Below are 15,192 nucleotides of genomic sequence, written 5' to 3'. Positions count from 1 at the left end.
ATTAATGTAGATACATATAATAATGTAGTTGTGTAGTATTGTAGATACATATAATAATGTAATTGTGTAGTTATTAATGTAGATACATGTAATAATGTAGTTGTGTAGTATTGTAGATACATATAATAATGTAGTTGAGTAGTAATGTAGATGCCTATAATAATGTAATTGTGTGGTACTGTAGATACATATAATAATGTAATTGTGTAGTAATGTAGATGCATATAATAATTTAATTGTGTAGTAATGTAGATGCATATAATAATGTAATTGTGTACTGCTGTAGATGCATATAATAATTTAATTGTGTAGTATTGTAGATGCATATAATAAGGTAATTGTGTAGTTATTAATGAAGATACATATAATAATGTAATTGTGTAGTAATGTAGATAGATAAAAAGTGTATTGTGTAGTAAAGTAGATACATATAATAATGTAATTGTGCATTAATGTAGATACATACAATAATGTAGTTGTGTAGTATTGTAGATGCATATAATAATGTAATTGTGTAGTTATTAATGTAGATACATATAATAATGTAGTTGTGTAGTATTATAGATAAATATAATAATATAATTGTGTAGTAATGTAGATACATTTAATAATGTAGTTGTGTAGTATTGTAGATATATATAATAATGTAATTGTGTATTAATGTAGATACATATAATAATGTAGTTGTGTAGTGTTGTAGATGCATATAATAATGTAATTGTGTAGTTATTAATGTAGATACATATAATAATGTAGTTGTGTAGTATTGTAGATAAATATAATAATATAATTGTGTAGTAATGTAGATACATATAATAATGTAGTTGTGTAATATTGTAGATAAATATAATAATGTAATTGTGTAGTATTGTAGATAAATATAATAATATAATTGTGTAGTAATGTAGATACATATAATAATGTAATTGTGTAGTATTGTAGATAAATATAATAATATAATTGTGTAGTAATGTAGATACATATAATAATGTAATTGTGAAATATTGTAGATGCATATAATAAGGTAATTGTGTAGTAATGTAGATACATATAATAATGTAGTTGTGTAGTATTGTAGATGCATATAATAATGTAATTGTGTAGTATTGTAGATAAATATAATAATATAATTGTGTAGTAATGTAGATACATATAATTATGTAATTGTGTAGTATTGTAGATGCATATAATAAGGTAATTGTGTAGTTATTAATGTAGATACATATAATAATGTAATTGTGTAGTAATGTAGATGCATAGAATAATGTAATTGTGTAGTATTGTAGATGCATAGAATAATGTAATTGTGTAGTCATTAATGTAGATACATATAATAATGTAATTGTGTAGTATTGTAGATGCATAGAATAATGTAATTGTGTAGTTATTAATGTAGATACATTAATAATGTAATTGTGTAGTAATGTAGATGCATATAATAATGTAATTGTGTAGTATTGTAGCTGCATAGAATAATGTAATTGTGTAGTCATTAATGTAGATACATCTAATAATGTAATTGTGTAGTAATGTAGATACATATAATAATGTAATTGTTTAGTATTGTAGATACATATAATAATGTAATTGTTTAGTAATGTAGATAAATATAATAATATAGTTGTGTAGTACTGTAGATGCATATAATAATGTAATTTTGTACTAATGTAGATACATATAATAATTTAATTGTGTAGTAATGTAGATGCATATAATAATGTAATTATGTAGTATTGTAGATACATATAATAATGTAATTGTGTAGTAATGTAGATACATATAATAATGTAATTTTGTAGTATTGTAGATGCATATAAGAATGTAATTGTGTAGTAATGTAGATACATATAATAATGTAATTATGTAGTATTGTAGATGCATATAATAATGTAATTCTGTAGTAATGTGTATACATATAATAGCATAGTTGTGTAGTATTGTAGATGCATATAATAATGTAATTGTGTAGTAATGTAGATAAATATAATAATGTAATTGTGTAGTATTGTAGATAAATATAATAATATAGTTGTGTAGTAATGTAGACACATATAATAATGTAATTGTGTAGTCATGTAGATGCATATCATAATGTAGTTGTGTAGTATTGTAGATACATATAATAATGTAATTTTGTAGTATTGTAGATAAATATAATAATGTAATAGTGTATTAATGTAGATGCATATAATAATGTAATTGTGTAGTATTATACATATATATATTTTATTAACCTGTATACAGGTTAAAATCCTCATGTTCAAGAGAGCCTGTTACAGGTAGGCAGCAGCAAAAACAGAAAGTTAGATACACAAAACACATACAGTAGACAAAACACAAAATACAAATAGGATACAATACAGAACACAAACATTAAAGTGGAATTGTGCAGGGTACTAAGTGCATTTACAGACCCTCACAGACTGCTTCGTCAGTCTTCCTACAAGTGGTTTGAAGTCCCCTAAAGGAATAAACTTCAGCCTCTACTGAAGTGTGTTCCAGGTTGCAGGAGCATTGTAGGGAAACGCCTTCTTGCTGAGTTCAGTACGGACTGAGGGGATGGCAAACGAGACCTGAGGCTGCTTCCGTGTCAAATATGTGGACAAGTAGTGGTTAACATTCCAATGATGGATGTATAGATGAAGAGATACCAATGAGTGGTTCTGCGCATGGAGGGTGAAGACCAGTTTGTGAGAGAGTATAGTATTGTAGTATATAGTATAATATAGTAGTAGATGTATAGTAATGTGTGAGGGGTCTACAACCAGTTATGGATCTCAAAGACTGATGATACGCGTCATCCAGCAGTTTCAGGGAGTGACTAGAGGCATTCATATACACAACATCACCATAATAATAACCAGTTCAGATGAGGAGGATTATATCGAAAAAAAAACTCATTACTACGTTGTACATTGTCTTGACCTTTTATATATATATTTTATTGTGTATTATTTTGATTGTTTAAGGGCTTTATGACTAGTCTGGAAAGGGCTCTACAAATATTACTTACTTTCTTTACTTACTTACCTCTGAGATATCTAATTTTATGTATTTAAGGGGGCAAATAATTTCCTATTCGGCGAGCATTAGACACAAATCCAAATAGAAAGTGTTAGAAATAGCAAAACAACCCGCCAAGGCTGTCCCCTGAGTCCACTGCTATTCGACCTTGCTATAGAACCTCTGGCCATTGCACTACGTGGGTGTAAGGATATCTCAGAGGTTTGGCGGAGAGATGTCCAACATAAGGTCTCACTCTAGGCCGATGATCTACATGTTTATGTATCTGATGTAAGTCATTCCATTCCATTCTCTCATGTTGCTGCTCAATAGAATAAGCCAACTCTCAGGATACAATTTAAATTTACACATAAGCGAGATTTTCCCTATAAATGATGATGGGCTGCTTCCTTTTAAGAAGGTCTACAACCACTTGAGATTCCTTGGTATTACAGAAACAAAGAAACATAAACATTAACTTAAAGAAAACTTTGTAAACCTACTTAACCAGGTGAAACAGAGCCTACCACTAAAGTAGTGTCTACCACTTTGATGGGTAGAATCAACTCTATTAAGATGAACACCCTTCCAAAGTTCTTATTTCTATTTCAAAATACCTATGATTCTCTGGACTCAATTATATCACCAGATATATGGAAAGCCAAAAGACCACATTTAAATAAACTACACCTTCAAAAACCCAAGTCAGATGGAGGAATGGCTCTCCAAAATTTTCGTTTCTATTATTGGTCCATTAACCTACATTCCATAATACTCTGGTCAAACCTTGACAATAAAGTAAGTAAGTAAGTAATTTTTATTTATATAGCGCTTTTCCAGACCAGGGTCACAAAGCGCTTAAACAATCAAAACAATATTCAATAAAGTAAATACGTTAAAGGTCAAGATAAAACTGATAACACAACAGGAGTTCCAGAAAATCAAGGAAAAGACTGAACAAATAAAAACATCTTTAGATGTTTCTTAAAGGAGTCAGTAGACTCCATCAAATGCAAAGAGAGAGGAAGATTGTTCCAAAGCTTAGGAGCAACAGCCTGGAAGGATTTCTCTCCTCTGGTCCTGAACCGTGTGCGTGGCACCATCAGTAGATTGTGATCCACAGACCTCAGAGCCCGAGCTGGGGTGTAAGGCTGGATCAGATCATTGATGTAAGGAGGAGCCTGACCATGAATAGCTCTGAAAGTAAGAACCAGTATTTTAAAGTTGATCCTGAAAGAAACTGGAAGCCAGTGAAGATCTACAATGAAGAAAATCCTTCAATGTTGTTCTGAATCAACTGCAGGCAAGACAGCTCCTTCTTGTTAAGACATGAAAATAAACTGTTGCAGTAGTCCAGGCGAGAAGACACAAACGCATGGATTACAAGATCCAGATCATGTTGTGACAACATTTTCCTAATAAAGAGGAATCTCCCTTGTGGGTGAAGATGCAGATGAACTCCAGAGAAATCCTTCGAGGCTGTTGCTCCTAAGCTTTGGAACGATCTTCCTCCCTCTGTGTTTGATGGATCTACTGACTCCTTCAAGAACCAACTTAAGACATTTTTATCTGTGCAGACTTTTCCCGGATTTTCTGGGACTCCTGTGTTGTTCTCGGTTTTTATGTTGATCTTTTTTGTATTTTTTTTTTTTGATTGTTTAAGTGCTTTGTGACCTTATAATAATATAGTTGTGTAGTAATGTAGATTCATATAATAATGTAGCTTTGTAGTAATGTAGATACATAAGATAATGCAATTGTGTAGTAACGTAGACACCTATAATTCTCTAATTGGATGTTAATGTAGATACATATAATAATATTATTACATACACAGTCATGGACGGTGATGGAGGGTGGTGAAGAGATGGAAAAAGAGTAGCTGCTAGAGTGAAAGAGAAGTGTATAGGCTAGTTATGAGAGCTGTCATGATGATGGTTTAGTTTGGATACGCTCAAAGGAGAGACGGCGATGGACATGGAATGTTAACAATACCGGTGGAAAGGAGTGGCGTTCAAGAATGAGGCCAAAGAAATCAAGGAGTTGCTAGAGATGTATTAGCTTCCGAAATGACACATGCCGTTTTGGAGGTTCAACTAGACCCAGAGACAACACAAGGGTTGAGGTGGAAGAGGCTGATGTGTTGTTCCAAGCCCTCATGCCGAAAAGAAGAATAAGGTTTTAAGATGTGATGAACTCTTAATAAGATCCCTACTTGGTAGTTCAAAAATAAAGCGCAGTTTAAGTGACAAGAAATATCAAATTAAATATTTAGGGCAAGATGTGGCTGAAAAGAAGATGTGGCTATGATGCAAAACACCTAAGTGAGTCTATAAATGCTGATGACTTTGGAAAGAGGAGACAGTTTTATCAACCAAACAATGAGTTAAAACAATAGTAAACAAAATGTATTTCCAATATATAAGCTTGAAGTTTACCTCGCTTTTCATGGTTCATAAACACGTAACAACCTAAACCTTGCTGGAGCAGCTTTATGATGTAGTTCAATACAACTGAGATAAAATCCCTTTATCTCTCTCGTGCCGGCGGGTGTGGGGCAGGACGAGAATTCCCCACGAAGGTAGTGTAACTTGTGACTCTCCAGGTTGATGTGTCGTGTTTTATGCGTGGGTTTGACGAGCGTCGCGTGTCTCGGAGCATTTCTTGTAAATGGCTTGACTTAGTAGAACTACACTTCCGTCATGGGCGAGGCTACCGTTCGCCCTAAACGCCGATTGGCCATCAAGCCATGACGCGACCTCTCGCACACTCAGCAGTCTCATCCATAAGAAGAAAGTTCAGCCCCGGCGGTCAGTCAGAACCATTATCGCACTGTAAGTTCGGCGACCCGTCCTGACCCTGGACTCTCTATTGCTGAGCATTAACTGATAACGACGTCTGCTCCTGACAGGTGACCTGCATCAACATGTCAATCTCGGGGGGCCGCAGACTGAAGCAGTGGCTGATGGAGCAGCTCCAGAGCGGCCAGTATCCCGGACTGCTGTGGGAGGACGAGACCCGGACTATGTTCCGAATCCCGTGGAAGCATGCTGGGAAACAGGATTACAACCAAGAAGTGGACGCGTCAATCTTTAAGGTTGGATATGTGATTCTGTAATAATAGAAATTAATGTAATAATTTAATGCTTAAAAAAAACAACATTTTTGATACCAAAGAGACTGGTGTTTGTGGTATTCAAAAATACAAAACAAACACACACTCACACTTCGCTCTCAAGGTCAACAAACATAATAAACACCTCTAGTAAATGAAGAGACAGCCACATAATAATAATAATAATAATAATGTCTATTTATATAGCGCCTTTCTAGACCAGGGTCACATAGCGCTTTGACAACCATTCACACATACATAATACTAATCACTATTTTATAACTTCCTTTGAACTTTTACAACATCATATCAAACCACACATGTGCTGTTAAACCTTTTATAACACTTTAGATATTATATTAATATATTATATTATTTATTTTTTATATTATTATTTTTTATAAAAACAATGCTGTATGTATTGGCTATTTGAAACAATTTCATATCAAATCAATAAAGTTTTACCTTACCTTACCTTACCTTAGATGTTGAATACACAATATCTCTGATACAGCAAAAAATATCATGCGTTTGAATTTTTTTCCATTTTAATACATTTATAGTTTATGACCTAACTAGAAAACATGGATATAATCATGAATAACCATATATATATATATATATATACATTGTGATTTGTTAAATTATCATTTTCATTCGAACAATAAAAACGCATAACAAAACACTGCAATAGACATATAGAAGTGACAATATCGTGCATCCACTTATTTCCATGTTGTTGTTTTTCCTTATATTTTTTTATTAAAGTTATTACTTGCTATATATTGCTAGTTATTACCTGCTTCTAGCACAGAACGGTCGAGCTTCATGATGGTCTCTGTGTCTGCAGGCCTGGGCCGTGTTTAAAGGCAAGTTCAAGGAAGGGGACAAGGCCGAGCCAGCGACTTGGAAGACGCGGCTCCGCTGTGCTCTGAACAAGAGTCCAGACTTCGAGGAGGTGACAGAAAGGTCTCAGCTGGACATCTCTGAACCGTACAAAGTCTACCGAATTGTGCCCGAGGAGGAGCAAAGGCGTGAGTAACTGTAACTGACAGATGTAATAATTTCTCAAATGAAGATCATTAACTTTCCACCCGATCAATGCTACAAACATATTTAAATTTTAGAAGTTTGGTGCCTTATTTTATTTATTTGGTATAAATTGTTCAGATTTGGCATTGTTAAAAGACATTCTCACACCCTTTCTAATTAAATAAGGTTGTCAAATATGTTGTATATATAAACATTTATTTAAAAGCTGTTTACACTCTTTAATAATTACTTAATTTTAATTTAACTCTTGTGTTCTTTAAGATCTTATTTTTACTTCAGTTTTTCTTCGCTGTGCTAACCATGCATTCATCAAAGCTCTTTATGTCAGAATACTTATTCACCTTTTATGTGTATCATTCTTCTACATTCATGCCATATATAATTCACAGTATAGCATGGAAAAATATTAACGTTTTTGTGGTCTTGAATTTTGTTGTATTCTATGAATCCAGATGGAAAAAGCTTGGTGCCGATGATGACAACTACTTCCAGCTCTGTTGATGTATCTGCAGACTGCAGTCCTGGTGACGTGGACGGACATGATAAAGATGTAAATAATCTTTTTAATTTTTTAATTATTATTATATTATCTTTTTGTTTATTATTCCATTTTTATTTCAATTTTTGTTTTCAATGTTATCTTATTTTAAAAATATTTATATAATTTTTTTTCTTTAAATTACATTTGTTAAGTTCAAAATACAATACTGACATTCAATTTCCTTCAAATAGGAAGATTTCAGAAACATCCAGACCAGTCCGGAGTACTGGCCCCAGACCAGCCTCAATGGTAAGTCCACTGGCCCACCTTTTTTTTTTTTTATAACATCAAAGCATCTTTTGTGTTTAAATTTGGGTCAATTCAACAATATTTAAATTGTCAAATCCTAACGGAGTTATCTCAAGACCCTTGACAGTTTAAATCTGTGCACCGTGTAATCCACCTTGTTGCTTGTTTCATTCTGGTATTCTGTACTGCCACCACAACAAATATGTCGTGTTTACAACAGCCGCAATACAAGTTTTTGATTCAGATTCTTTGGCGAAGAGAAAAACAGTTTCTATTGGACAGTGTGAACAGCTTTGAGCGACTGCGAGGGAGAAGAGAGAGAGAGGTGGATGGAGAGAGAATCCCTTTTATTTTTCTACTGTTATGAAGATGAACTGTTTCTAACGTATTCAACCCATTAGGGGACTTGACCAGTAGACAAAAGTGAATAAAACTGAATTTTAAAAAGTGATCCAAATAAATACATAAAGCTACAGTCCATGAGGCAAACACAAAGTGAGGTGGGATCGTTCTTGATGACAGGTGATTAGTGCAAGATTTATAACACAGGAAAGGAAGCTTCAAATAAGACAAACACAGAATAAACTTAATGTTGATTTCCCTGTCATATTTGGACAGTGTTGATGAATCATGTATCATTTATGGCCATATGTGAGTGGTTCACTATATGTGCCCACTGGTAAACTTGTGACCCTTTTTTGGTCTCTGCCTCCCACCCTATGTATCTGGCATAAACCCCAGCTTCTGCATACTGTAATGGAACAACATATCCTTTACTTATTAGATTTATAACCAGGATCACAAGAAACATGTTTATTCAATCATATTACTGTTAATAATTATTCACATTTGATTTATTTCTTTATATCAAAAATGTTATATTATCTAATATTTAATAACATTGTTATTTGCATATTTATACCTTATTAAACATATTTCTTCTCGTACATTTTCTTCTACTTAATACCTCATTACTGCAGGATTGCAACAACTATATTGTCAATATTTCACATCACGACACCAAAGAAAGCCAGTTCAACCAAACATCAAAATCACTATAAAAAGGTATTCTGCTGTACTAAACGTGTCCTTATGTGTGAGATGAACAGAGGATGAGTAAGAGAAGTCATCAATAGAATATTTTGATTGCAGCCTGGGTGTAAAATCATTGTCTCCTCACACAGCACTGTTGACTCATAGCCAAACTCCATCTGTTCCACCTCTGCGTGACATGACATTAATGTCAGAGCAGTTATAAGTGGTGACCCGTGTGTTTTCTGTCCAATTCTGCAATGGAAGAGTTGACTAACATCCTGTAGAAGCCTGTGCTGACTCAGCTGATGTTTTCAAAGTGTTCTGCTCGAGACTTTTTTGTGTTGTTTTTTTTGATGACAATGTGAAATAAGTTGACAAGTTATATCTTTTATTTTACCCCACAGCTTTCCCACAACGTCAGGAACCTTTCCCATCTACACCTCTCAACTCAGGTATTTTTATTCTCCTATATGTGACAAAAAATGTACAGTTTTTGAGAACCAACTCCCTTGTTGAACAGTACACAAGCTTTGATTGGATATCTTGCCCGTAGCAAATCATTTAAAAAAATTCCGCCCACGCTTTAAGTTTATTTTTCCATACTTAATTGAGCGAAATCAGACGTCTGACGTTTGTCTTTTTGTTTTCTAACTTGTGTCCTCTCTTTATAGCTTCCTCTCCGATGATGATCAGCTTCTTCTATGGAGGAAAGCTGATGGGTAATACACTGGTGACTCATGCCGAAGGCTGCCGGATCTCCCCGGCTCACCTGGGTCGCAGCTCTCTGTACGGCTCCGACAGCATGCAGAGCATCCACTTCCCGCCGGCAGAGTACATAGAGCACGAGCGGCAGCGGCACATCACACAGAAGCTCCTGGGTCACCTGGAAAGAGGGGTGCTGCTCCGAGCCAACCAGGAGGGTGTTTTCATCAAGAGGTTGTGCCAGAGCCGAGTGTACTGGAGCGGCATGAACGATGTGGGCTTACAGTTCGTCCCCGAGCCATGTAAACTAGAGCGCGACGACGTGGTCAAGATCTTCGACACGGGAAGATTCCTTCAAGGTAAGCTACGCTTCACTTAGAGCCACAATGGGTCATAAAAGAGTGTACGATTGAATATGTCTCTCTGTGTTTCAGCTCTGCAGCTGTTCCAGGACGGACAGTTTCCAGCACCGGACCCGACAGTGTCTCTGTGTTTTGGAGAGGAGCTTCAAGATCTCAGCACCGCCGAGACTAAACTGATCATAGTTCAGGTGAATGATTCGACACTCTCATGTTCTCACTGTGAGATGTATAAACCTTCCCCACACACCTGTGTTAACACTTTCAACAGATAAGGTAATGATAATACAGATGAAAAAATACAAATCAAAAAGGAACTATTTTATATTAGCCTCCATTTTAAGCAGCGTTGACGCTAATGCTACAATATGTAGGAGTAATTACAGTGACAGTTGATGCAGTCAACTGGATGTGTAGCATTGCTGTTACTCTGCAGACTCATTATCATCATTTATGGTCACCCCCAAATGCATTTAGTCTCAAAGAGACAATTAGATGTTTAAATATTGCTTTTTAGACACTTATCCTCCACTGTTGTTGTTCATGGTATTCTGGTCCTCCTGACGTTAAAGCCAACCTGTGTAGGTAGAATACTTGTCCAGAGGGATCAATAAAGTTTATTCAATCTATCTATCTGTAATATTAAAAAACAACATTGATTGATTCATGATTGACATATACAGTATATGTATATATATATTGACAGTATTTCTGTGCATTTATTCACTGTTTTCTATTCCAGTTGATCTGTAGACTTAATTTCCTTTTTATTTATAGTTGTCTCTAACCCTTGTGTTATCTTAGGGTCAAGGTGATCCAAAGGCCTGAAAACAAATGTGTTTGTGCGATCCCTTGTGTTGTCTCTGGGTCAAAAGACCTCCCTGGCTTCCTTTGGGCCTTCGGGTCAACTTGACCCTGAGATACCACATGTGTAAAAATTGTTGTATAAGTGACATTTTAGGAATTTATATTTCCCTTTGTTAAACATTAAATAAATTGATTTATATAACAAATACTAGTTACGAATACAGTTATTGTTATGTTTTAAGATTATTTGAAGAATAATAACATATAGAACAAAAACACTCCCACTATTTGATTGAATGGAAGTGTCAGTTTTATATGTAAAGTACCTGGAAATTTAGTTGCCGACACCTGGTCTGATGATTCTGAACCTGGGCTTTCCACTTGCAGAAAACACAATCATCTGAGGTGCAAGGTTTATTATAGAATAGCAGCTGAAAAGTGAAGAGTGACCTTTCTATCGCAATGAATTCTCCTTCATCATGAGTACTTAATAAATCACCCATACTGTGCCACAGATCACTGTGGTCAATTGCCAGACTCTGCTGGAGTCCATCAGCACACGCCGGCCTCCAGCTTACAGCAGCTTCGGCGTGGACATGAGCGATGACGGGGCCTCTGACCAAGTGGCTCGCATCTACCTGGACTTGTGCAATTACAGTGGCCCGCCGAGACAGGCCTGCTACAGAGACAACATGCCCATCACCGCCTGAGTCTAACATGGTTGTTTTCTACTGTTTCTCTTGAAATGTAATATAACTTTTGAATACAATGATAATTACATTCATCTCTATGTTGACGTTTTTCTTAAGATCCATTCTCTTCAAACATAAATGTACAACATACTATCTATGCTATTATTGGTAGTTTGTCAAACAGAACATCACGTGTTCTTTTCATTGGTAGTTATTGTGAAATAGAAAAGATGGGTTTTACTATCTGAGTCACGTGACTTTTTTTGTATTGGGTTTTGTGATTTTAAATAAAGACACTTTTTCATTGTTATCAAGTGTGCTTGCGGTGTGTGCGAGTGTGAGTGTGTCTCACACACATGTATTGCAGATGGAAACCCCTCAAAGTACCTTGTGGTCACGAGTGCTCATCTGTTTGGGGGAGTTTTTTTGTGAATTTCCAAAGAACAGGAGCACGGTTGAAAATTGCCACAGGAAGTGAACTTCATGCTGCACCTCCCACGTACACCCAACACTTTGAATGTATCGAGAGACATCACACCAAATCTGACATTGTGCAGCCACTGGAAAGGTTTCTATCTACATCATCATGTTTGCTCTTTCAAAACACTTGAAGATGCTGAATAATGGACACATAAATATTTTAAAGGTTTTTAGAAAAAGTTATCAAGGGCTTACTACGGAAATTGAAGAACAGTGAATAAGACAGTTTGAGCAGGTGGTGTATCTAAGCAGCAGCATGATGGACCAGTTGTATTTCACAGTGATTTGAGGGGGAGACCCCTGAGAGTTGCAGTGATCTAGACGTGGGGTGACCAGGAGCCGGATCGGGGTGCTGAGGTGGGAGGTGATTCATGTTGCCATCTTGAAAATATACTGACCAAGTGATGTCATTAATGTGAGCATGACGTGAAAGACATGTATCTAGGACGACTACTTAAAAAAATCACAGTCCTGAATTATGTCATTGAACTGCCACCAAACGAATCCAGTGTTTTGACTTGGTTATCAAGCTCCAAAATGTATCACATTTTTATGAGGTCCTGTTGGAAACTATTTTCCCACATCAAGAAGAGGAAGACAAAATTGTTTTCATGTTTGTTTACTTTTTTGCTTACATGCTTACTTTTCTTCAGGATTGTCAAGCGTCTGCAATGTGGTTCTCTGTGATTGCAACATTTTCTTGTGGCGTCTGAGGCTTCCCACAAAAACTATTGCAGACGATTGACAAACACCAGTGAGATGTTGCCTCCTTTGAAAAGGTGCTATTCCCTTTCCAGATTGGACTGTTGGTTCTGTGGATATCTGAGACAAATTCAACAAAAAGTACAAAACATTAGCGATTATTAATTAAAACGTAATTGAGTTAAAAAAAACTTAAAAAAAACTCTCATATATTCTAAAAGGAGATACGTATGTGATAAAACAATCAAATATAAAACAATACATTTCCAGTTTTATTTTATAAAATATATTTAAAAATATTAATGTAATATATAAAAATAAGTGATGAGTTATAATCAAAATAAGACAAACAAAAAATAAGTAAAAAAAACTAAAATACAACAACATGAAAATCGTGTAAAAAATGTGTTTAAAATGTAAGGAAAATGAAATCACAACAACAATGAACTTTCAACAGATAAAAAACAAGAATTATAAATACATAATGAAGTACAAAAATGAGAAGGAGTTAAAGTAACTTAAGGTCTTGCACGCGAGTGATGGGGTCAACAGACGGGCAACATTCTCAGTCCTGTGATTTGGTTCTGCTGTGGAGCAGAACGAGCTCTTCATTTGCTGGTCCCTCCATGGTCACACACACCGTTTATACAAACTAAAAGAGTATATTTACAAAGAATAACTATTTTAAAAAGAATAAAAAAAAAAAACAGGAAAAATGTTAGATTAGAATCGGGAGTCACTTAATAATCACATAAAGAAAATGAAAAAAAATTACTGTTCATACATTAAAATGAAGGAAACTGGTGTTTTGGATCACTTTTCTATTTGAACCTCCCTTTTTTATATTTACATCTCTTGTACAAATCCGTCTCGTAACTCTTTGTTAAAGGAGTGACCATGTAGTGTTTGTGTGGCTCAAGGTGTTAGAGAGTAAAACCCCAGAAAGGAACTGGACACTTTCAGTGGAAAAACAGGTGGTCAGGCAGCACACGTTTAGGGACAAAAGAAGAAAACCACAGACGTTACCTACACATACGACTACGCCGGTCCAGGTTCACATCCTCTTGTTAGTATCACTTCAACCTTTATGTCAAACCATATCTAGCACAAAATTACCACACACGACAAGTTGCAATAGCAGAGCTAAAACAAGGAAAATACAGATTGTGTTGTGTGGAGTAGTTCAAAAAAAAGTTTATTGTTGTTAAAATGTCAAAAAGATTAATTGGTAATAAAACAAAACAATGTTTTCAAAACGAATTTACTGAACTGAACAGTAACAAAATGGACTTAATTGAAAGGCACAATGGTCACTCTCCTGCAGGTCTCATGTCCTCTCTTCTTTCCACCGCACAATCCACTGCTCTTTTAAGATGCCAGGACAAGAATCCACCTGGACCGCACCAACTCCAATTTCTTCCCTCAAAATATTAGAATACTTACTATTCATATCATGTTTAATCAAACATTTCAATTAAACCATCTTCCTTGCACACATCTGCAGTTGGTATTAAAAAATGATATCAAAAAATTAAATTTGAAACCCCCCCAGAGATGGTAGCGCCCAATTACCTCACGTATGATGTTATACAGGTGTTTAAAGCAGGGAGTAAACTGTACTTTAACCTTTTGCCCCTGGACCACATAGTGAGTAAATTATCTTCTATGTACATTGTCCACAAAATAATGTTTAATTAAGTGGTGTTTATTGCAATTATATGTAAGCCACAGCTTTTTTGAGTTGTATAGTCAAGACTATGCAACACACATCAGAGCCCAACTACCCTGAACATTATTGTTATACTAGTAGCATAGAAGTAGCATTAGCAATGATATCCATCACTCTGACTTGGTCACGACTTCAATTACTTTGGTGATTTACACCTTCGGTGTCATAGCTCGGATGGTAGAGTGGTTGGCTTGTGGCCTGAGAAGTTGTGGTTTCTATCCCAACTCCGGATGAGATTGTGTCCCTGAGCAAAACACTTTACCTGATTGCTCCTGATGGTTGAGCTGGCAGGCTGGTGTAAAGCGCTATGGGTGCTAAATAAGCTTATAAAAGTGCTATCTAAAAAGAGCTATTTACCATGACCCTTTACTTTATATTTTACTGGAATTATGTACAAGTTGTTACACAGTTAGGAAGAATCTGCATATTACCTAACCCTGAAATGAAAAATGTGGACTGCTCTGAGATACTTGATATTGTGAAAACATGAGCAAATACATAAAGTATATCCATGTATGTCCTAAACAAGCAATGGTAATGTATCGAGTCAAGAAGAGGGGTATGAACAGGCCTGGTCCGCACAAACTGTCACTGGGTGAAGGTACATCTTGAGGTTGCGTCAGTACGTCCTGTAGTTGCTGCACTGATTCTTGACCGCCTGATCTGCCTCTGGACAGGAAACACCAGAAGATGATCCAGCACTCAGCTTCTCCCCTGAAAAGGGG

General features: G+C 35.5%; 1 protein-coding gene across 1 annotated transcript; it reads left to right on the top strand.

The window, feature by feature from the left end:
• The first annotated feature begins 5,781 nt into the window (after positions 1–5,781).
• irf8 (interferon regulatory factor 8) lies at positions 5,782–11,866 on the top strand. The gene is made up of 9 exons (XM_087792901.1): positions 5,782–5,837; positions 5,915–6,100; positions 6,969–7,152; positions 7,624–7,721; positions 7,904–7,961; positions 9,401–9,448; positions 9,668–10,057; positions 10,133–10,248; positions 11,380–11,866. The coding sequence occupies exons 2-9, from the start codon at positions 5,930–5,932 to the stop codon at positions 11,572–11,574; spliced, it is 1,260 nt and encodes a 419-aa protein (XP_087649027.1). The 5' UTR covers positions 5,782–5,837; positions 5,915–5,929; the 3' UTR covers positions 11,575–11,866.
• Positions 11,867–15,192: the final 3,326 nt, after the last annotated feature.

This window comes from Callionymus lyra, chromosome 6 (assembly GCF_982586985.1).
Source record: "Callionymus lyra chromosome 6, fCalLyr1.hap1.1, whole genome shotgun sequence".
Lineage (NCBI taxonomy): Eukaryota > Metazoa > Chordata > Actinopteri > Syngnathiformes > Callionymidae > Callionymus > Callionymus lyra.
Note: the sequence above shows the minus strand (reverse complement) of the source record. Positions and strands in the feature narration are given on the sequence as shown.

Coding starts and splice junctions, on each gene's coding strand:
- irf8 (XM_087792901.1), top strand. CDS start 5,930: ATGTCAATCTCGGGGGGCCGCAGACTGAAGCAGTGGCTGATGGAGCAG. Junction 9,449..9,667: donor ATCTACACCTCTCAACTCAG/GTATTTTTATTC, acceptor CTCTCTTTATAG/CTTCCTCTCCGATGATGATC. Junction 10,249..11,379: donor CTAAACTGATCATAGTTCAG/GTGAATGATTCG, acceptor ACTGTGCCACAG/ATCACTGTGGTCAATTGCCA.